This window comes from Pituophis catenifer, unplaced genomic scaffold, assembly GCF_029215685.1.
Source record: "Pituophis catenifer annectens isolate HBS135680 unplaced genomic scaffold, rPitCat1.0.hap2 SCAF_4, whole genome shotgun sequence".
Taxonomy (NCBI): Eukaryota; Metazoa; Chordata; class Lepidosauria; order Squamata; family Colubridae; genus Pituophis; species Pituophis catenifer.
Window position 1 is genome coordinate 86,211,072 of NW_027256884.1, and position 23,879 is coordinate 86,234,950.

General features: G+C 33.9%; 1 protein-coding gene across 1 annotated transcript in view; it reads right to left on the bottom strand.

Annotated features, from left to right (window-relative positions):
• The window catches only part of ROBO1 (roundabout guidance receptor 1), a 447,547-nt gene that overhangs the window by 26,823 nt on the left and 396,845 nt on the right, over positions 1-23,879 (bottom strand). Inside the window, exons 10-24 of the mRNA XM_070943637.1 lie at positions 23,547-23,671; positions 22,468-22,639; positions 21,690-21,895; positions 21,213-21,294; positions 20,904-21,072; positions 20,639-20,805; positions 18,742-18,863; positions 16,109-16,340; positions 15,493-15,614; positions 12,710-12,881; positions 10,220-10,417; positions 7,237-7,263; positions 4,345-4,387; positions 1,688-1,842; positions 449-784 (exon numbers count right to left, since the gene is read on the bottom strand). Of these exons, the coding sequence (XP_070799738.1) occupies positions 449-784; positions 1,688-1,842; positions 4,345-4,387; positions 7,237-7,263; positions 10,220-10,417; positions 12,710-12,881; positions 15,493-15,614; positions 16,109-16,340; positions 18,742-18,863; positions 20,639-20,805; positions 20,904-21,072; positions 21,213-21,294; positions 21,690-21,895; positions 22,468-22,639; positions 23,547-23,671 (2,328 nt within the window). The remainder of the gene's footprint in view (positions 1-448; positions 785-1,687; positions 1,843-4,344; positions 4,388-7,236; positions 7,264-10,219; positions 10,418-12,709; positions 12,882-15,492; positions 15,615-16,108; positions 16,341-18,741; positions 18,864-20,638; positions 20,806-20,903; positions 21,073-21,212; positions 21,295-21,689; positions 21,896-22,467; positions 22,640-23,546; positions 23,672-23,879) is intronic.

Genomic DNA, 23,879 nt, shown 5'->3' on the forward strand with positions numbered 1-23,879 from the left:
ATAAAATAAACTTTCTGGTTGGTTACTAGCAATATAATAAAGTAGAGTAGCAAGCACATTTAAATTTATTGCAACATATTTTTGTAGAATTGCACAAAAATACTTTTATGTGTGAAAATTAGGAATTTATTCAGACACCATATGATACTTCCTTGAAATATGTGCTTGTTTTATATCCTTTTATCTGTAACTTGATGACTTTTTTTGGAGAATGTTGCACTAATTACTAGGCTGACAAATTTCAAATTAATAAGTTTTATATCTAGAAAGTGATTTGTTCATCCAGATATGGTTGATGTTTTTATAACCAGTAATCAGTTTGGAAATGGTTTAAATCACTATGAATGCAGTAGTATACAAACTGTCCTTTTTGTTTAAAGAGTTGCAAAACTTATTAAAATCTCTAAATTTTAAAACATAAGGTAAGAAAATACTACAAACTATTTACCTTTGTTTAATTTGTTTTGTTCCATTATGTTGTATTGAATTGGTGCAACTTCTTGTTTCTGTTGTGTAGATGGTTTCCAATGCTTTTCATTTGAATCACCACTATTACTGTTTACATTATTGCTTATGTTTGACTGGATAAGTTGAGTAGTGGCATATGGAGTAGGCTGTCCTGGTTGGTTGACAAATCTTCCATCTTTCAGATTTGGGCTATTGAATGTTTTCATTTCATTGATTTTGTTGCTCAGGTCCACATCACCATAAACTGTTGATTCAGGCAACATCAAGTTTGTTTGCTTATTCTCCAGCTGATTGTTGTAATTTGCTATACAGTCAGCTATCCGTATTAGGAAGTAAAAAAATCCAAAAATATATTCTGTTACAGTATGCATTTTAACATGACTTTGCTATGTAAAGCAAAATGAATTTCTAACAATATAATTACACTGAATAAAGGGAAATTAACGTTTAAGCTGTCATAAGGAGTTGCTTCTGTTCCATAGCTCCAAAACTGTATGTATCTCTTAATGAAAGCTCTTCCAGATCCTTGGCTATTTTATTTCAACTATTCCTTTCAGAAACAAATCTTTCTTTATTCCTTGATTTATCTCAACATACATGTCCATCTTACCATATTGATGCTAAGTGACATACAAAAAATTAAAACTAAAGGAACAAACATGGTTTATAAACAATATACAAAAATAGTCAATATATTAAATGTCTAGGGTTGAAAAAAACATTAGTTTTAATGATTGAAACAAGAACTAAAAACCAACTAACAAGGCCTGTTCAAGCTTTTAGCCGAAATGCGTGTGGGCACATCCAGGTCTTTAATCCCTTGAGGTGGAGCAACAGATTGGGTCAATTGCATTTCCAGGAGAATGCTGTTCCACAGAACAGACACAGTGACAGAGAAGACACATGATAACAATATCTTTCTCCTCCAAGATTCTTGATAGCAGCATTGAGTTTTTGGTATTAAATTTGGACCTTGATCTGGTTGCTGAATGAGAAATATCTGTATCGTAAGAAAGAGCTATAGCACATCACTGTGTTTTTTAAAATGCCTTAAAATTCTATATTTAGGGAAGAATAAAATATCTTGTTATGTATTTCAAATATATGTACTACATATGGCTGCATATACATGGCAATAGGAATATTGATATAAGGATGTGACTGAACAATATAGATGCAGGAAAGTTATAATGAAGATGATAATGATAAATAATAATACCTGGTCGAGAATAAGTAGTAAGGTTGCTGTCACTGTTTCCATTGCCTGATGTACAACAGTTAATAGAACAATCATTATGATTATTCCCAGTATTAGGCCATGTATCTGCAAGCCAGGGCTGAGTAGTAGGTTCATTGATGTTTAAAAGACCTGGCCTTAAAAAGACAATTAATGTATCAGTTGTTACATTTTTGAAAAAAGGAAATAACTAAATTTAAAAGATCACATTGATTATCCTTAAGAGCCCCTCTCCATCCTCATGATTATTCTAGAAATCAGAATGCAGTAAAGTAAAGTGGTTCATGGGCTTGCTATGAGAGGTGTCCCTTCATTACATATTTCAAAAAATGCTCACTATACATTTCTGATAAATGCTGTAGAAATATAGGTATTCAGCAAGTAGTAATTCTATAGCTGACATGAACAAATATTATTTTCTAGACTTTTTGTAATGAATTCTTCAACATTTATATTAATTTATTCTTTTCTATTTTGGGGGGGGTTTGACATATTCTGGATGGCACGACAGGAATATGATTAATCTCTGTAACAACACACTGCAAACTATACTCTGTAGAAAAGACTAGATTACCTAGAGCTGTGATAGTGAACCTATGGTAGCCATATCATTGGGCACATGAGCTCAGCTCCGGCGCGCATGCGCGTGCTGGCCAGCTGATTTTTGGGTCTTCTGGGTCCACCAGAAGTAGGGAAACAGGCTCTTTCCTGCCTCTGGAGGGCCTGGGCAGGGTGGGCAAGGCCTGTTTTTCTTTCTCACCTGGCTCCAGGGCCTCTCTAGGAGTCTGGGGAGGACGAAAATAGCCTTTGCCACCTCCCGGAGGCCCTCCAGAGGCTGAAAACAGCCCCTGAAAACGGTCCCACCGGAAGGCCCGGAAATTGTCAAATGGGGCGTTTTCGGCCTCTGGGGGACCTCCAGGGATGTGTGGAAGGCCATTTTCACCGTCCCCAGACTCCTAGAGAGGCCCTGGAGCCAGGTGAGAAAGAAAAACAGGCCTACCGGGCCATCGTGTGCCAGGAGCGGGGGGGAGGGAGGGGTCATGCACGCATGCATGGGGTAGGGCATATAGAATTATGGGTGTGGGCACGTGCGCGACCTCCCCCATCCTCCCTCCTGGCACGCGATGGCAAAAAGGATAGCCATCACTGACCTAGAGTATTATTTAAAAACTATAAAATACCGTGGTACCCAGAAGAAACTGTCTTACTTTTGGGGAACAAACCTGCATATTACAAGTAAGACTGCACTCTTCTTGGCTATCCATGAAGCCAAGAAAATCCAAATAAAAAACTTGGTGTGTATGCATTTTTACATATTAGTAATAAGAAATCTTGGTGTGAGTTGCATAAACCAGTAATCCCCAGCCTTTTTTGGCACCAGAGACTGTTTTATTCCACGGACTGGGTGGAGAGGAGGAGCACGCAACCTAGATCCCACACATGTGCAGACAACTTCTAATAAAAATTGCTGTTTCTTCATTTCCCATATTATGTCATTCTATTCTTTTTTAAAAATCTTTTTTGTTCATGTGACTAGCACTGGTTCGTAATTCCCTTTCCCCTTTTTTAGGAATTAATATTGTTCAGGCATTTGCTGAAAGATATGGAAAACTCAAATTGGGACATGCACCTCCAACTCTCTCAAGCCTCCTGATATGAAGAATATGAAGAATTGCAGTTTATATGTTGCAGATAATTTTATAATAGATACTATGACTTCACAAATTAGCAACTGCCAATTCCCAGATTGTTCTGCTGCATTTGTATGTCAATATCTAGCAAGTGTTCCATTTTTGTCATTGATTATTGTGCAAAGTGAAAATAAAATAAAAAATAAAATAGTTATTACAAGTGATCATATTGCTTATAAAGAAGGCTGCATAGTCAGTCAGAGAAACATCAGTGTCATTTAAGATTATGAAATGGTCTCAAAATTGTAAGTCATAAGAAATGTAGCTACTTCAATATAACAAGCAGTTTGGAAAGGCGCCCTGTACCACTTTAAAGGATTTACACATTCCTGATTATGAACTATATATGCTTCCAAATGTAATCAGAACCTTACACATTCCTAAAAAAATGTAAACATGCCATCTTTTTTTTTTTAAAAAAAATTCATATTTCTAGTCTAGATAAAATGTATACCAGTGATTTAACACAATATAAAGAACTTTTTGCATTTTTCACAATATAATTAATTTATGAATAATATTTCAGTGAAATGTTAATGGGATTTATTTGTTAAAGCACTTATTGTCATTGATTAAACTCCTTAAGACAAGTGGAATTTCATTCATTTCTCATTTATCCCGTGACCACAATCATAATATATTTTTCCTGATTTAATTTATAGAAACATAGAAGTCTGTCCTATAAGAGTAGAGTAGAATTTAAAAATTAAAGCATTTTGATTAAACAGCATTATTAAATGTGTAATATATCTAAAAATCTCAGTCTCTGGTTTTTTTTTTGGTCACTTCACTTTCTCATAGTAGCAAAATTTATAGTTTGAAGTTAAAGTGCTCCCTCTGCTGTTTAATTTCGGTGAAGCATGTTTGCCTGTGTGCAAAATTAAACTTGAAATACTCTAGGTAATTCTGCTACATTTTATGCTGAAAATTAACACCAAATGTTATTACCTGCCTCCACTGCTTACAGCTTCTCCTCCTCTTTGATATGTTACTGAAAGATAAAAAATAAAATAAAATATTGTTGTTAATTCTTTGAACAAAATCAACCATGAATCTTGACAGGTAACTTCAGAAAGGCATTTGCTTATTAAGCAAATCCTAATCAAAAATATTAATTTCTTTGGAGTTTCATATACAGATTTTCCTATAAGTAAACTATACTAATGTAGATATGCACAGCATTGCACTGCTTATCTTAACTTTATCCCATCTCGTCTTCAAAGTAAAAATGAAAGATAATTCCAAAGCAGTATTGTTTGATTGACAATAGTACATCAACATGTTTTTTAAATGTGCTGAATGTTTATCAGTGCATTTATAAATAAGAATTAAGCCAGAAAAGGAGTCATAAATTAAATGAATTTGCTGTGCACTATGGAAACTAGGTCTTAAGGTTTGGAAACTAGTGTTTTAAAAATCAGCCAACTTCTTTTTAGAACTCCAAAACGGCTGTCTGCAAGGCAGAGATTAATATTTATAACCACAATATGATAATAAATAGAAGTTTTATATTTGATTATGCCTGATGAAGAGTGAGGGAGAGGCCCAGGTGGCCGCCCTACAAATCTCCTCAAGGGAGGCTTGCGTGGCCCAAGCAGCTGTGGTTGTTGCACTGCGAATGGAGTGAGCTGTGATTCGTCTAGGTGGTGGCAGAGCATTGTTCTCGTAGGCGCGGGCAATGCACGCCCTGATCCAGCGGCCAATAGTGGAAGAGGTTACCTTGGTCCAAGGAAAGTGGGTTGAAAAGAAACAAACAGAGCCTCCGTCTTCCTGGAAGGCGCAGTATATTTTTAGGGCTCTCCGCACATCCAAGGTATGCCATTGTCTTTCCAAGGTATGGGAAGGCCGAGGACAAAAATTAGGCAAGATAACCTCCTGTACCCTATGGAACCAGGAGTTAACCTTGGGAACAAAGGTTGGATCCAGACATAAAATTACCTTGTCTGGATGGAAAATGCAGAGGTCAGACCTAACAGAAAGGGCCGCCACTACTAAGAATAAGGGGGTGGCTGCCCCTGGGGCCCAGGCTTCACAGGCCTTGCCAGTTTTGCTTGGCATTCCTCCCCTCTCCCCCTCTAAGAAGCTCCCCCCCACCTCTACAGCCTCAGCTGCAAGGCAGCCATTTTGTCGCTGAAACTATTGAATTGAGCAGCTGGGAGGCGGCTTGAAATTTGCTGCTGATTTTGCCACCTTTTTTGGGGTGCCCTGGTGTTTTGGGAGCCTTCTCCCTTATCTTTGTGAGGCGGTGGCCATTTTGGGCAGGCCACGAGGCTGAATCACCTTCGGCGGCCATTTTGGATTCTGGCGGAGGCCATTAATTTCAAATTACTTATTGTGAAATCTCCTTGTTCCTTACTGGAAAACCATCACTTAGAGAAATATTTTCATTTTTTACAGAGATGTTAGAGTGAGTTTAAATACAATGCTAATTTTGAGAATGAATTCCCCAATGGTACTAGTATACTTTAACAGTTTAAAAAAAAAATTATCTGCAGAATCAACACATTAAAAAGACTTTTGATATTAATCTGTAGCTTTAGATCAATTCTAAACATGTTTAAATTTAATGCAAGGCTAAGAGCAAATGAGGAGTAAAAAAAATAAAAACATCTCAAAGAATTTTAGGGACCTCTCATATTTTGCAAGTGATTCATAAAACTATTTTTACATAGAATTGTGTAGATCATTCCTGTGATGTAATAAATCCTTAGAAACAATGCTGACATTCGTGTTGAGAATGGCTTTTAACACCACACAGTTTATGGGGATACTTTCTGAAAGAAGTATTTATTTTATGTTTCTGTTTAACAGGAGCTAGTAAAATATGAAGTGGGAAAAATGCTTTGAATCAACATGGGAACATTGTTGCAGTGTACTTAATGCTTCCTTATGCATATTTCCTAAGGCATCTTTTCCTAGGTGGCAACCATGCAAGCATAGGAAAAAAAAATAGCTTTTTAAAGAGCCACTGACAAGTACAGCAAACTGCATCCATATTGAATCCTGCTTCTGATCCCAACAGCTGCACACCCCTATTTTCTTTGGATATTTATGACTGTTACAGTGACATCTGTAGGAACGACTCAAAATTGGCAAGGTGGCAGATGGAGCATTGCAACCTCTGCAAAAGACATATATCAACCCCTCCCCGCACTGTTACTAATCTATTTGTCCAATACTCAAGAGTAGTAGACATTATAAGGATATTTAAGGATCAGTTTGAAAGATGGATAATAAGATAGGTTAAAGTTCAAACAGGATTACACATTAAATTAAATATCATTCATATGTTGTTTCTACATTAAGTCTTAGTGGCATTTCCTAAAGCACAGGACATCTGAATGTGAAATTCTACACTACTTGGAATTAGAGTCTATATTGTGTCTGAATAGAGACAAAAATTGTAGAGTGTGTATGGCAAGTTGTGAAGTCAAATCTCTGTAGATGTCTATTTTAATAATGATAATGTTTGTCATTAATTTTTTTTTATAAAGGATGCTGTCTTCCTTTATGTAGTTTCTAATGTTCTTCAAGAACTATTTTATGAAAAAAGGATTTTAGTAAACAAATATTAAGACTGAACAGAATTATGAAAACAGATAGTCTAAATTATTGTGGATAATCTTCCCAAGGCGTAAAAAGTTTTAACTCAAATACCAATGCTAAATCTACAAAACAGATAAAAACAGTTACGGTGATAAAATCTTACCTCCTGTAACATTACTAATTCTTTCTATTTTCAACAATGTGCTTGGTTATACAAGGAAGATGAAAGGGAGAAAGTGACATACATTATACAGACACATGCCAAACTATTAAGGGAAAAGTGCAAATATATACCTGTTGGTGTGAAGGTAAAAGACGGGACTGAAAAATCAAACACAATAAAAAACTGGTTATTAAGCTGAAGAAAGAAAGGACAGACCACACAACATTAGTATAAATCAAGACAATAACAGAACATAAAGACAGAGTAAATATATCTAGACAGACGGATGCGAATAAAACAGTCCTGTGGTTTTAAATGGTAGCTTGATACAGATAGCATTTTGGAGGAAGAATGACATTCTGGTATAGTGTGCTCTTGAGAGAAATAAAGTGTGGTTTAGCCTTTCAGTGACCTTTTGGTGTTTATGTTTTGCTGCAACTCCATAGAAAAAAAATAAAAAAGGAAAGGAAAATGCTCTACAATCAATCTCAAACTTTATGATCACTTTTAAAGTGTTATCAAAACTTTTAAAAAATGCAATCTTTGCTACATTAGATAAGTGTGTTATAATCTTATTTATTTAATAACAAAACAAATAACACAAGATTATATAAATCTTAAGCATATATACTAACATGGTGGGTTTTTGATTAATTGTACTTTAAAGTGTGTAACTTTTATTAGTTACCTGTTTAGTATTACATCTTCTTTTATGTTATTATTACAAGTAGCATGTTTAGTTTTGATAAGTTCAACTAATAAATCAGTTACAATAACTTGGCTTAACAATCTAAAATATGAAGCCCAAATATTTAGAATAGGTAGTTCAAGAAAAAGGCCTTATCTCTCTAGATTTTATTAGAGCCAATAAGGGTTAATCAAACCTTTTTCTTTTTTCAGGTATTTTGTATTTTGTTCAGGAAATATTTTTCTAATAAGAAAAATGAACTTAATGTTAATGTTAATTATGTTAATGTTCGGAGCAACATAAATTATGTCTAAATTGGCCTAAAGTTTTAGGACCAGTAGACATTCCACAAAAATGACAGAATGACTAAGTAGGAATAGTGACAGTATTTTAGGCCTTTTTTTATATTTTTCTACTGGGCTAGCACATTAAGATGTTTAGGACGGCAGAAAAGCTTATTATTAAACATGTCTCATATCTGCCTCTGTTCCTAACTTCCTGGAACACTGGTACTGAAGGAAAAGATAAAATATCTTCAAAACTAAAAACAATGCTGTAAGCTACTCTTTTTTTAAAAAAAATGATTTTAGTAATCCTCTTATTTTTTTCTGATGCTCTTTTTCACAAAGTAAAGGTATTTGGTGTCCTTCAGAAGTAGAAGAGATATTAATTTTTTTATACACAAACACTCACATAGACACAAATATAGATACTGCCACATACACATAGGAAGGAAAGCAAGTTATCCAAAATAACAGTTATCTCCTCATTAATTCGAGCAAGGATTTGGTAACATTGCCATTATTTTACTCTAAATCCTCAATATTAAGAAAATAAAGTACCACAGAAGAAAACTGAACCACCAACTTATTTATCAAAGTTTACATGAATAAAATTACCTGGCTTTTAATGCAATATGTGTACACTTTAATGCTATGTCATATGTTATTTTATGAATTATATTTCAATGAGGACAACATTTTTATTTCACCACTAAAATCTGGAAGATATGTAAGAGTACAAAGAGTAAAATAACAAAGAATTAGAATAACGAACTGCATGCTATAGAATTAGCTCCACTTATAGTCAGATAATAGTATTAGTCGATAAAATGTAGATTGCATGGGACCATGCAATTAGTAAAGCTTTAAAAAAAGAACTGTTAAGTAGCGTGGAGATTATTACTTAATTTTCCTTGCTGAGTAGTAACCAATACACATTACTTTTTATTCCAGCTTCATGAAATCTGCCTGTGATATTACTAATACCCAATATTGGCACTCTGCTATGTATGTTTTACATTCTGGAATATCCTGACTTTCCTGATATTTAAATATTTTCAATTTTATAATGTAACAAAACAGCAACAACAAAAGTCACCGTAAATTCTAGGGGTTAGTCAACTATATATTTATCTTATATTTTTCTAACGTAAGTTTTATAAATATGCAACTGTGACCTTTTCTTCATATTATCAAGAAGTTACAATATTAATATTGGATGCTAAGCATTAACATTCCATATAAGTGTAATAGTTGATTTTTCCAAAAGCCAACTGCAGGAAGATTTTTAAGTAGAACCACGTTATCAAATTCATCTCTTTTTGACGAAAAACTTCTTTTATATTTTTAGATACTTTTGGTGTTTGTTGTATATGTAGGGTCATATTGAAAAGTTGATATTTACTACAGTGTGGTAAAGCTATTCATTTTCAGCTCTTTCTTTGAGATAAGTCCTGCTACTTACTCCACATGTGGCTCTAATTATAACATGGTTATTAAAAAAAATAGAAGAAAAATTCCCACAGCATTTAAGTCATTTTAGCAGACTTATAGCCTGGGACCTATAAGCACATCTGTCTTTTATTAGATTGTATCTAGTTTTTAATATTCCTAGCTGTGCCTAGATCTCCAGGTGGTAGCAGGGGCAAAAAGTAAGCTTGCATAATTTGTTTAATGTGTCTTCTGCAGCTGTAACAGGCTTGATAGTAGTTGCCATCACTGTTAAATGATTTGAAGTTGATATCCATACATACAATTGATATAGTGTAACCTATGGGAAGCTGCTATTGTAAAGTACTTGGAGATATAAGTTGATGAAAATGCAGTATAGTTACTAGTATCACATTCCACTGGGGTTAACCACATTTTCTCTGTGTGCTGAAGCAGTGAAAAAAATGCTGTTCAAATTAATATACTAGTAATATAAATTCTTTATAATGATATATTCCTGCCTTAGAAATAAGCCATAATGTAAGAAATTAATAATAATTCAACCCAGCCTTTGCTTAAAACAGAAGTTATGACACATTTTAAATACTAAAGGTAAAGTTAGACAACTAAAGTTGTCAATGGTCATTTAAATAATTTCTAGATTTTAGGGATGGAGATAAATCGATTATATTTATAAAAGCTAAAGCAAAATACCTTTTCTGATACCGGCATAAGAACTGGCAAGACCATTTCGTTTTTTTCGGTGGCGATATAACCAAATACTGAAAACCATAAGAATAATCCAGCAAGCAGCACCAATTCCAGCAATGAATGCTGGCTGTTTTACAACATCTGAAATCTGCTGAGCTAAGCTGACTTGGTCTTCAGGTGACACAGGGTTTCCATAGGAATCTGAAAGAGGAAGTTTACAGTATTGCAAGTTTGCTTCTAGAAATAAAATAATGTTACTTATAAGAAATGCACAATATTATAATTATTCACTATTCTCTCTCTCTGATATATTTAATAAAATGGCAAACAAACTGATACAAGTTAGAAAACTATGGTTACATTTGGAATGCTTTAGCTATTTCTGCCATATTACTTAAACATTTTTATGTTGATACAAACATTAACATTTTCACTAAAATAAAAATTGTATAAATATAGAAAGATGTATACCACATCAGCCTAACAACAAAAAACATTGTGATAAATAAGCAGCTGACAAACTTGTCCATAATTTATTTCTTTATGTATGAAATTTTTATTTTATATAATGTATATGATATAATTTTGAAGCCATAATAGTGACTAGGCATTTAATATTGTATTATACATTGCAAAACTGCCCAGAATCACTGAGTGGGCAGCCAAACAAATGTTTATTAATCAATCAAATTCCACTGTTGCATAAACTAAAGCTTCAAAACTTACAAAAAAGTAATTAACTTTAGCCAATGAAAACACAATTTCTTTAGTTTGTGAATTCATTATGACAACAAGATAAATGTATTTGACTTTGCAAACCTTTTCAGATGAATGACATGTAAATGTCATGTTTGAAGAAAGGCTTAGGCACATTTTTCTTGGACATTTTTAAACATTAAAGCAAATGTAAATATAAAATATTCAAAATTACACACAGACACATCCACACAAATACCTAGAGAGGCAAACTCTAACAGCATTAGTGAGGCTCTATTCAGTCCACTGTAGGGGTTACAGCTTAACACAAAAGAACATTAGGGAGTTCAGTTATTTGCATTTGCTGGCATATTATCACAAAAGCCATGTTAATTAGTTCACAAAATACACTCCATAATGGGAGCTGTTACAGCAGTAACATTCATTACATTTGGGATGTCTAAGACATGAAGCATACACTTAAAATGTATAATTATTTGAGTGAAGCTTCTAATAAATGCACATAGGTTAATTGTTTTATGACTTTCTTGTACTAGAAAAACGATGTGCCTCAAAGCCTGTCTCTTGAACAATTCCAGAAGAGCTCTAATAGGAAATAATTAACAATTAGTTATCTGATGCTGCATCTACTGTTGATTATAGTGCATGTATGTATGTAATTCAGCACTGAACCTACCATGGAAGGATACCGACTTTTATTTTGGCAAAAACAATAATCTCCTTTATCCTATACCTAAAGAAAACATGATGTTCCTATTTCTGGTTTGAAAGGCTATGTTCACCCAATAATGAAAACGCTTTCTGTTTGCTCCTCATGTAGCCCTTTAAAGGGCCATTTTAGTTAGAAAATAGGCAAATAACTTTAAAAAACAAAAACTACCTCAAGCATAGGAATCCAAGGCTGAAATAAAACTATTCCACATGACATCTCATATCTAATCTTCTAACCAAGACAACCAATACAGCTACTGCTAAGCATTAAAGGATTAACTGTGAGAAACATTCTCCATTATAGTAACCACCACTTAGAGTGCCAGATCAGCCTAGGATAGGCTGTTGACGGTAGCTTTGTAAGAAAAACTGAAATTGTAACCTGTTTCCTTAGACTATGTCCTACTTATAGTTTCCACCTGGTATGGTACTTAAGGCTTTGGAACCACAGATAAAACCAAAGCATATGTTTACTGGACTGCCTTATTATTACCACTGGCTACTGGTCCGATTCTGGTACAATGCAAGGTCCTGGTCTATTGCCTGCTGGGCTGATTTACACTGGAACAACTTACCTCCTAGCAATTCTAGAAGGCCTTGACTGTTGTAAGGCTTCTTGTGGCAAATATATTATAAGTATGTTTATATTAAAATTTTAACTGTAATTATATACTGAATTTGTTTTATTGTATTTTATTGTTTTTATTTTTGTATTAGCTGCAGTTGCACTACTTAGAATTGGATGACTAAAGTGGTTTATAAGGTTTATCAATTCATAAATAAATGAATACATTTGGTGACACTATAATAATGAGATAGCAAGTCAAAGCATGTAACTTTCAATACAAAGAGAGTCCTTCGGATTCAAAGAAGACATACTGTTCATTATCAGTAAATAATGACAGCAGTTAATATGTTAATAGCTACAGAACCTATGGCTTGAAAAGGATCTATAACATGGTAATAAAACAAAGAAAAACAGATTCTTTATTAAAAGCAAGTTATGCTTGTTCTTTGTTCTGTACAGACAAAAGAGAACATGTCAATTTTCATTTATTTATTCACCTAGCTGAATAAATTGTGGTTCACTCTTCACTCCAGCTCCAGCTCCAGTACTTGCTGCTACTTCAACACTATACTTAATTCCAGGAACTAGAGATGGAATTATTAGAGAAAATGTAGAACCATCCACTGTCTTATTTATATGGTATCGACTTTCATTTCCAAGGCACCAAACCTAGAAGGAATAAAAAAAGAATATTTTTCTTCATGGAATAAAATGTACCTTATGGTTTCTGCTTTACATATAAAGATGAACTTAGCTATGTTAATACACATTTGTAAAGGCTGCTAACAAATTGATAAAAATAGCACTAAAATAAGTCAATAGAATAACTGGTTTATTTTTAAAAATGTTATGATTTCTCTAATTAAGTATTATTGGAGCAAATGTCAGTAGTCCAGAATCCTAGAACTCCTTGATATTAGAACATTGGATTTTTACCACCTGATATTTATCACCTGTTATTTACAGAAGAATTATATCTGTAAAAATTGAAACAAACTGCAAAACAAACATGTTATCAAAATATCTGTTATTCACGTCAGTAATTTGTAATCTCATTTTAGAAATTATTTACAAAAGGATCACCATAAAAATATAATAAAATACTGATTGAATGGACAATTTAAAAACCAGCTGTCTATTAAATTCAAATTTATGCAATTAATAAACTGATATCATGTATACAACTTCATAATTACTATTTCAGTTGTAATTAATTAGTCATTTGCATAACTGTAACAAATTTACAAATAATGTAAATTTAGTCTGTTGGTCTGTTGTTCTGTTTAGCCTGCTTTAGAGACAACACATTTTTATGCTATTTGGAAATGAAGTCTGAAGTAAAATTTTGTTCATTGCATTTGAAGATCTGTATATTGTATACAAATATTATTGAATTATTTTTGTTAGATTAGAATATTAAGACATCTCCATAATTTCAATGGAACATAATCAACAATACTAAGACTTGTTAATACAAATAGGAGTGGTGTAAAAAAATTAAGTGTCTTTGGGTGGAACTAAACTCCTGATAACTTCATTGATTTTTTTGGCACAATACATAAGTAGTTTTCCGCTGTCTTCTAAAGGGATGCTTTTCCACAACTTCCCAAATTAACTTATTGCCCTGAGATTTTCTGGTATTCTTCCATTTAAATACTAACAGGATTACAACTCTTTTTGTCTAAGTTTTTTTTTTTTAGAGTATGGCACGTGTTAGCCAGGAATCACCAAGGTGGCTGGCTGCCTCTGTGAAAGGAAATTTTTTGGGCGGTGTTATCTTTACCCATGGAATGCCTGAATGCCAATAGGCATTTGGGGGAAGCTCCTTTCTTGTCCCTACGTGGTTTATTTGTTCATGGGAATCAAGCTGCCAACCTCAGCAGTGCGCAGGCCCAACGTCTTATCACATGAGCCACTGCGGGCCTCGTACTTTGTTAGTTGATTGGGCTTGATATACTGTATAAAGGTAATGATACGCAAATATCCTCAACTTGACTGTTGGAAATTTTCTTAGCAACAATAAAGTAATTCTTTGTTGTTTTACCTTGGGATGTTTTGCTGTCTTATAGTCTACCCTATAGCCCCAATTAATGCTGCCAACATATTAATCATTAATATCATTTAAATATTAAGGCTGAGCCTGCTTCTGAATTAGGAAACTTAGCCAAAGCCGTATATATTCAATTAGGTAGACATCCTGGAATATTAATTCTGTAGGATCACTATTATTTTAAAAGCTGGAGAAATGCCAAACAAAAGCACATGAAATAAATAATTCCTATTATATTATTTAGAACTTATAAAACTTAAAAACAAAAGAGGTAAATACAAAAATAAAGTTTACCATGTTGAAAGTCATCCAACATAAATACAATTTGATTACATGGACTTTTATAAGAAAGATAAATACTCTGGATATTTAATTTGCTAGATGATTATAGATGTGCTGCAAATAAAATTGCAAAATTGTGTTGAAGAATACTTTTTTTTAAAGCTGATTGAAATTGTCCTATTGTACTATGTGTTTTTTCCAAGAACTAAACTTGGAATTTAATCTGATCTAATTAGTCAGTCACAAGAAACACCCCTTAATTTCTCCTTTAAATATGTTTTTTTTAAAAATGGAATCAACCTTTCCAAATTGATAGTTTCTAAAATCTTCATTCTCCAAAAGCAGTACTTGGGAAGTTGAAGATGAATATTAAAAGTTAAGCACTTTAAAATCATATTTTAAATTTTTCACTGACATTAGTGCCCACTTTAACAGTGTTAAGTTTTAACTGAAGGGTAACTCACAACTGGAAAATTAAATATCAAATCTATATTCTCAATAGCGTGGAATGTTAAACATTAAGCCTTACCCTAATACTGATATATAATCTAGAACTAGATTTATATTTTTTTTCCTGAAAGAAACTATACAATATTATTTAGTATTATATGTCAAATTACTTACAAAATTGCAAGATTAATTAAAGTTATATTTTAACACAGACATATTTATTTGAATTCGGTTTTGTATAGCTAATTTTTCAGCATTCACAGTCTTTTATTTCAATACCTTTTTACTTATAGCAGTGATTCTAAGCAACAAATATACACAATTTACTATATATCATCATTAATATTCTTTTAACATAAAAACATAAATATATTGAAATCCTTGTGAAGTGTTACTTTACAATATGCTGATTTTTACCACCAGATGGAGCTAAGTAACCACAAAAAAATTCTATATAAATAATTCCCAATAATTTGCCAAGTTACAACTATATATCACCTTGTATTCCTGAACCATTCCATTTTGTGTGTCCTCTGGGGGAGGCTGCCAAGTTACCACAATTGCAGTGCCATTTCCGTCATTCTTGGTGACTGAAACACTTTGTGGAGGAGCACTTGGAGCTGGTTTTGGAAGAAAGCATATTTATAATCAAAATGGTACTTTACTATCACTAAATGTGTTATTTAAGAAGATACATTTAAGTCTAAAAATCCCAAAACGTATCTTGCAACATCAAGCGATGGACAGGAAGGAGGGAGGGAGGGAGGGAGGGAGGGAGGGAAGGAAGGAAGGAAGGAAGGAAGGAAGGAAGGAAGGAAGGAAGGAAGGAAGGAAGGAAGATCTAATTTGTTTAAAAAATATTATTTTTGTATTTTTCTGATATAGTGCTTTTTTGTAAACAGAACCAAATATGATAAAGTCCAAATTGTTGCATAACTGAACACTTAAAAAGAAAAAAATACAATTAATCATCGATATAGCAAAAAGAAATGCAGGACTACTTAGCAGTTGATACTTGTCATCAATATAAGGAGAAAGATGAAAAAAGAAACTTCATAATGAATCTGAATTAGAAAGTTTAAAGAAAAACTAAGGCAGTTATACTGCTACTTGCCTTCTTCCAAAGTTTTGGCAAATTTCACTTCACTATCAGCTCCTTGAAACTCATTAAAAAAAGGTCGAGCCTTAATTTCGTAGTTCACTCCTTTTTTGAGTTCAGGAATTACAATGCTGTTTTTTGTTGGTGTTCTTACATCAAAAATCAACCATTCAGATTCCCCTTGAGATGAAACTGTTGGCCTGTACAAAACTTTATATCCCTGAATATATTGGGATTGTTGGTCAACCTAACATTAAAGACAGAACACCCATATTAAATAATAAATATATATATAAATGTAACACCATGTCATCAAACATTATTTATATATTTAATTTCTCATGGTTATGTTTTTAATATAGTGTGTAAGTGTGAGTATTCTTCACCAGTTTTCAAGAGAAAAGTTATCAAATTACCTTGCAAGTAAAAAGAGTTCACACAAATTTTATTAAATAATGTCAGAATGTAATAGGGTTCTACAATAATTTCAGAAAGCCAAGCATTCATTTTAGTTTTCCTACTAGATTCAAAACAGAATTTAAAGGGAAGTTGCCTTCTCATATAAATACAGAATTCAGCACCTGATCTTGGAAGTTAAAAAGATTCTGAAGTGGGATTCTGCCATTGAACCCCAGGTATGCAGGCTCGCCTGGGAAATTGAAAAACAGAAGAGCACGGGAGCTATTTATGTATTATTTCCAAGAAGTCACTATGAGATAAATGTGATTTTGGTTTTTTAAATCCAGAGCCATTCCTTGGGTAACTATGATCAAGTCATTATTTCTTAGTTTAAATAATTTTCCAGAAATAATAAAACCCACAAGGTACTTTGAAGACAAAAATAATACTGTGTTTCCCCAAAATAATGACTACCCGGAAAACAAGTCCTAGCCTGATTTTCACGCTTGTGCCTAAAACAAGAGCTACCCCCAAAATAAGCACTAGTTAAGCCCCACCCACCATCTGATTATACGAGAAAGGGTGAGGCACAGGCTTAAAAATCAAGCTAGGGCAGGGGGGGGGGGAAAGAAGCTGCCCCATGCGCCCTGCCCCGACCCTTGACATGTTGCTTCCTGATTTCTGCAGACACTCATGGCCGCTCGTGGCAGGACGTGAGTAGCCGCTTCTTCCTGCTTTAGCTTTGCCGTAATTTGGAAGCTGAGTGGTTCGTGGTGAAATGGTGGGTGAATTTGCTTGCGAGGTATACCTAAAGCCTCAGCAGGAGGGGAGGGTCGCTTGGATAGTAGGGTGAGAAAATGGGTTTAATACGCGAGGTGTGGGTACGGGTTGAGTTTAGTTCATGCCTTTTGCGAGCGGCAGCACTGCCATGAGGCTTATCATACCGGTGCAGCCGGTGTCCTGCAGAGATCCTGGTTTGTTTCTTTCCACCAGACTCCATCAGAAATGGGTCTTCACAAGATTTGTCATACTAGCGTTGCCTCTTGCAGCAAGATGCTGCAAGGCTTGTTGGGGTGTTATGCGCACAAGCAATGGCACTGCCGCAAGGTTTGACATACTGATGCAGCCGCTTGTGGCAGGACACCAGCTGTGCTGGTGTGAAGCTTGTGGCAGTGCTGCCACTCACATGCACAACACCACAACAAGCCTTGCAGCGTCCTGCTGTGAGAGGCTGTGCCGGTATGACAAACCTCGTGAAGACCCATTTCTGGTGAAGTTTGAGGGAGAAAAACAAGCCAGGATCTCTGCTGCTTCTGTTTTCCTTGTGTGTAGCCAAAAGTTCGCAAAAGGCAGGAAGGTGAAATGTCAAGCTCGACCCGTACCCACACCTCATGTATTAAGTCCACTTTCTCAGCGTAATATCCAAGTGACCCTTCCATTCTGCTGAGACTTTAGGAATACCTTGCAAGCAAATTCACCCACCATTTCACCACGAACACCCTGCTCATGACTGAGGGCAAAGCTAAAGCAGGAAGAAGTTGCAACTGTGGCTCCAACTGTGCCTGCTTGCTGACTTCGAGCATGCTCAGAGAGTGCCAGCAATGTCTTTTGCAGTAGCAGAGGCCAGAACCGAAGCACCGTTTTTGGCTCCTCTTTGGACACAGAGCTGCTCTGAAAGGTAAGGCAAAATAATAATAATAAAAAAATAGCCCTAGCCGGGTTTTTTTTTTGGGGACAAAAGAAAATAAGACTACGTCTTATTTTCAGAGAAACATGGTAGAAATTAACACTACAAAGGAAAGATGGGTAATTATATAAATAATAAAATGTATTTATTAATTACATTTAAATTTATTTCTAACCACAAAGAACACAAAAGTATTGCACAAAGGAAACAATGTATTTATAATTATCAGTGATAAAGACACAGCCTAAAATGCGTATGTGCTTTGAGCATAGCACTGAATCAAATGGACAGAAATAGTTAAGATTACTAGTGGAATATAAAAATAATTAATCCATCCCTGTGGTGGATTGATTTTAACTTTAACCCCTTCTGATTGTTCTGCCAATCTCTATCCCTAACCAAAGTTCATTAAATATTATATAGAGTTACTATGAATACTCAACTGTATCTCACATTAAGGTAATAAAGGGGGAAGGATCAGCAATGCATCATTGCATTTTGGTATTATTTGAGAGCTATATTTCTATTGGCCACTCCATATTGTTGTTGTTATTGTACTTACTGTCCAGTGTACTTCAATAGAGGAAGAAGAAAGAATTGTTGGATTATGAAGATGTAGGACAACATCACCCAGCTCTCTTTGTACTTGTTTGTGATCCACACCCTGATTTGTTGGTGGAACATCTGCAACAATTTTAACAAATTATCAGACATGTATGAAAAGTGCTGAAAAACAAATTTGCATGTATTAGTAGCAGAATCTTTACATAACAATGTTTTAAATTAATTTTGTTAAATTAGATTGATTTTCATTTCTAAGAGATAATAAGAATTAAAATCAGAAATAAATTAGAAAGGAAATGAAAAGAAGGGGGAAGAAAACAAAGAGCAGAATACATTGTACATAGTTAGAACAAATTATTTACAAGTATCAAACAAAAAAGAAGGACCATATTATCTAGATCACAATAGTTTAATGTAGTTTAAATAAGTAACAGGGGTTGATTTGACTCTAATATTAAACTATTAAATAAGCAAACAAAATGGCTTGCATGGAATGTTTGAAAAAGCATAAGATATAGGCATACAATGTATATATTATCAGACCATCTGAATAGTCTTCTAATTCCATAGTATTTAAATGCTTTCTCTATTATGCCTATTAAAATTATTAAAATTGAAAATTCCCAAATATTTCAATAAATTAAAATTTTACTATCAATAAACAAAGCCAAGAAAAATTGATACAGAATTGTTCTTTTAAACTATACATACAAAGTTCCATTAATTATAATCCCATTAAAATTCAGTCATGGTGTCATCTCATAATTTTCATTTCCAATTTAACACTCAAAAACTAAATTTCTTTAAGAAACGATGGCAAGAATTTAAAAATAAGAAAAAAAATCTGCATTAATTTAGATAAACTGGCCCCATCTAGTTCACTTTTAGTCACATTTTCTCAATTCCAGCCCCAAGATCTCATCAGTTGAACTTGAGTGTTGAGGAATTAATATTGTAATGGGGTATAAAAATCATCATATCTAAGTCTGTGTACACATTTAAATATTAATATCATATACCACAAATATTGTAAATGAATTATAAACAGTGAAAAGTACCTAATTAATGAATGCAAACAAAAAACAAAATCCTTAACTTTCTTAATATGTATCCTATACAACAGGAGTGAAATCTAGCAGGTTCTGATAGGTTTTGGAGAACTGGTAGTGGAAATTTTAATTAGTTTGGAGAACCGGCAAATACCACCTCTGGCTGGCCCCAGAGTGGGGTAGAAATGGAGATTTTGCAATATTCTTGCCCCAGGAGTGGGGAGGGAATGGGGATTTTGCAGTATCCTTCCCCTGGAGTGGGTTGGGAATGAAGATTTTACAGTATCCTTCCCCTGCCACGCCCACCAAGTCACAACACACTCACCAAGCCACACCCGCAGAACCAGTAGTAAAAAAAATTGGATTTCACCACAGCTATACAAGATACTCTGAACAGAACTATGTGTGCTTTCAAATATGGGAATACAGATATCTAAATCATTAGGCAGGCAATATAAATCAAAGGAGGCAGTACTGGAGTTGTCCTAATGTGTTTGACATCACATAGAGATATTTCTTACATTGTATCTATTGTTTGGATTCTACTGCACTGTATTTCTCATATTATCTTGACAATTGTACTTATACATGCTTTGTTTTACTTTTATCAACATGTATTATGTGTTACTGCTCCACAAGTTGTTCTGTCTTCAGTTTCTTCAGAGAGAAAAAAATGTAAATTTTTGACTTGCATTCTTTTACCTATGTGCATAAAAGAAAGCTTTACTAAGGGTTCTCCAAATTGTATTGACTACAATTGAGTCATGTTTTCTTGTATCAATCCCCCACTATAATTATATAACTATATGTGTTTTACACACACACACACACACACACACATTTTACCTTGGGTTTTCACTGGGTCAGATATCTGACTGGGATCGCTAATTCCATACGCATTGGCTGCACGAACGAGGAACAGATAAATGGCATTTGGTTTCAGTCCTTTTACTGCAAATGTTTCTGTTTTCACATTTTCTGCTACAGTTTGCCAGCTGCTACCAGCTGCATGGCTAAGAAGACAGAATATATAAACCAAACAGGTTGATGCATGCCTCTGATTTAACAGTTTTAAAAGAAACACAACTGGAATACATGAAAGGCATAATACCTGAAGGCATCTATTATATAAGAGGTTGGAGTTGCACCTGAATTCAAATTAGGTTTCCATGAGAGAGTTACTGTATTTCTTCTGACATCAGTAATTTCAGGTTTTGATGGTGCACTAGGAATCAAATTAGGGTCAGTAGGTCGTGGTGGCTGCACTGGAATGCCAAATTCTAGAAAATGAAAGCATTTATTACTAAGAACTTAACCTAGAATCTACTGTGGTCACATTAATATCTTGTTTTTATTATACAAAAACTATTAGCTTATATTGAAAGTGTTTTTCTGTTCTCATGAATCCTGATTAATTTACCTTGAACTTCAATGTAAGCACTCCATGTTGCTTCACCGCTTGAGGTTGAGGCAATACATGTGTACCGACCAGAATCACCCAGCTGAAAATAAAACAAGTTTTTGAAATAATAAGAGCTGAACCCAGGGTCTTTCCTGTCCTAGTCTACTACATTAATCAATATACCACATTGACTTTCTTCAGATTTATGTGCTACCTAATGAATAAGAGTTAAAATAAACATTATATAAATTTTGTTAGAAAAAAACGTACTCATATAAAGAAGGCACTCATAAAAAGGCACTCATATAAAGAACACGCTATAAACTGAACAAAGAATGAGAGTGCAGATGAAACTAAGGTGATAGAATATAGCTATATAACTATTCATAAATTTGAAATCACCAGAGAGCAGTGTTCAGAATCTCAAGCCAAATTGCAAAGAAAAGTAAAACATTTTATATATATATAAACATATATATATATGTTTTAAGCTACCTTTGCATATCGAATCTGTAGTGCCCCGGATTCCAGTTGCTTGATTCGAGAATCCTGAGTAGAGATAAGGACGCCATCTTTCCTCCAGAGGATTATGGGAATGACAGTGCCTGTAGCTATACAGTTGAGTATTAAAGTACCATCTACAGCTACAGTTTGATTGACAGGACCCTGACGAATGACTGGAGGAGGTCGGTCTACAATCACTTGCAGAAGAAAAAGAAAAAATTATGTTCACAAGTGGAAGCACTTTTGACATCATTTAAGCAACAGCAAATCTCCAAGAGAGATGGTGGTTAAGAAATATGAAATATAAATAAATACATAAAACAAAATTACTTTGGGATTAAAATATGATGAAACATTATCTGATGCCAAATCATTATTAACTTTTATTACTATTAAAATGATAATGGTAATAATATTTATATTATTATAAATATTTTACACTGTAAAACTAAACATGAATACTTTGTAACTTTTTCTATTTTAGATAAAGAACTGAAAACATACATGCATTTCTTCTTACTTATTTACGTAGTATAACAAAATATTAAATTGTAATTGAAACATTATGACATGCAATGGTACATGAACTTGAGATAACGTCTCTGAATCTGTTTGCTAGATAAGCAAAAATCATTAGACCAAAAGTTTGAAAGCTGTTGATTTCCAGCTTTGCAAATACATTATTTAGCAGGCAATCATAAAGATGCAGAATTATCAAATTTTACTCCCAAACTATTGCTACATTATTAGCAATTAAACATAAACTTACCATCAGTTACCTCTAAGTATGCTTTTGTTGTGATGCTGCCTGCAACATTTAAAGTCTGGCAGATATAATATCCAACATCAGATCTCTGGACATTTGTAATTGTAAGATCACCCGTCTGAGAGACTGAAAACCGGTTGGAAGACTGGGGAGGTTGGTAGGAGAACAGTAAGTTCTAGGATATAAAAAAGTAGGTATTGAATATATTAGTATAATATATTATATATTAGTATAAAAGTAGGTATTGAATATATTAGTAGACACAAATATGGTAAGGGGTTAGTTAACCTTGACTGATCTTGAAAATATAGTAAGTCATCAGAAAATACCACGGCTATAGGCTATATTGGAAAGTTGATAAAACATCCCGAAGAAAGCAACAGAAAAACTATGATTGCATTATTGCCAAGAAAACTACATACAGTAGGTATGTCCTGTAATCACCAGGGGTTAACTTGACTTCACGGAAACTTGTCTTTTCTTATAAAATTCATATGTTGTTATATAGAGGTGAAGCTTCTGGTATGAAGTTTTGTGGCACTACTAAGGACCGGGAGACTCTGTATCATATTTACATATACATTCTTCTTTTTTCTTTTTATACAAAGTGATAAAAGACATGGGTATATATGTATGATAAGTGTTATAATATTCAAGAATCTGAATAATTGATGCTAAAAACAAGTGGAAAGGAAACAACCTTTTCTTGGTTGCTTTAGAAAAATAGAACATGTTAGCTTGCTGATATAGCAAGACATTATTTCTGCATTCCAATACATACAATGTCCATACAGAAAGACTGAAAAAATAATAGGACTGTATGTCTATAATCAGAATTCTTCTACCATTTTCAATTATGTTGTACTAAAACTGTTGCACTGTTGAAAGAGAATAGTGAGACTGTTTTCCAATAGTCAATGCATATTTCTTTGCTGAATCATCAACAATTTAGATTGTTCAGGAATCTACAGATTATTTTCCCTTTTAATTGGGATTCAGTCATAAGATTGGTTTCATATTGAAATTGGTTTCATTCTTATGTTCATTAATAATTTACATTATGTAATTGCAGTTTATTTTACCTGGCTTCCTTCTCTTCGCCAAAATATTGCTGGTTGAGGGTTCCCAGTTGCTTCACACTGGAAAGTGACAGTTCTACCTAATGTAGCTACTTGATCTCGAGGTTTGACAACAAAATGTGGTGGTTCTGAGGGAGAAATGAAGTCAAACCACAATTATCCATTACCAACATGGTTTAATTAATTTTTAGCTGTTTCAGAAATTGACATCAAAGTTCCATATGGAAACTGAAATATGCAATTTGAACATATGTTGTTCTATCTTGTTGGTGCTAGGCCATGGTCAGGATTGTTTTATCAGAAACAAAGCAAGTAAAAATGACATACAACACAGGC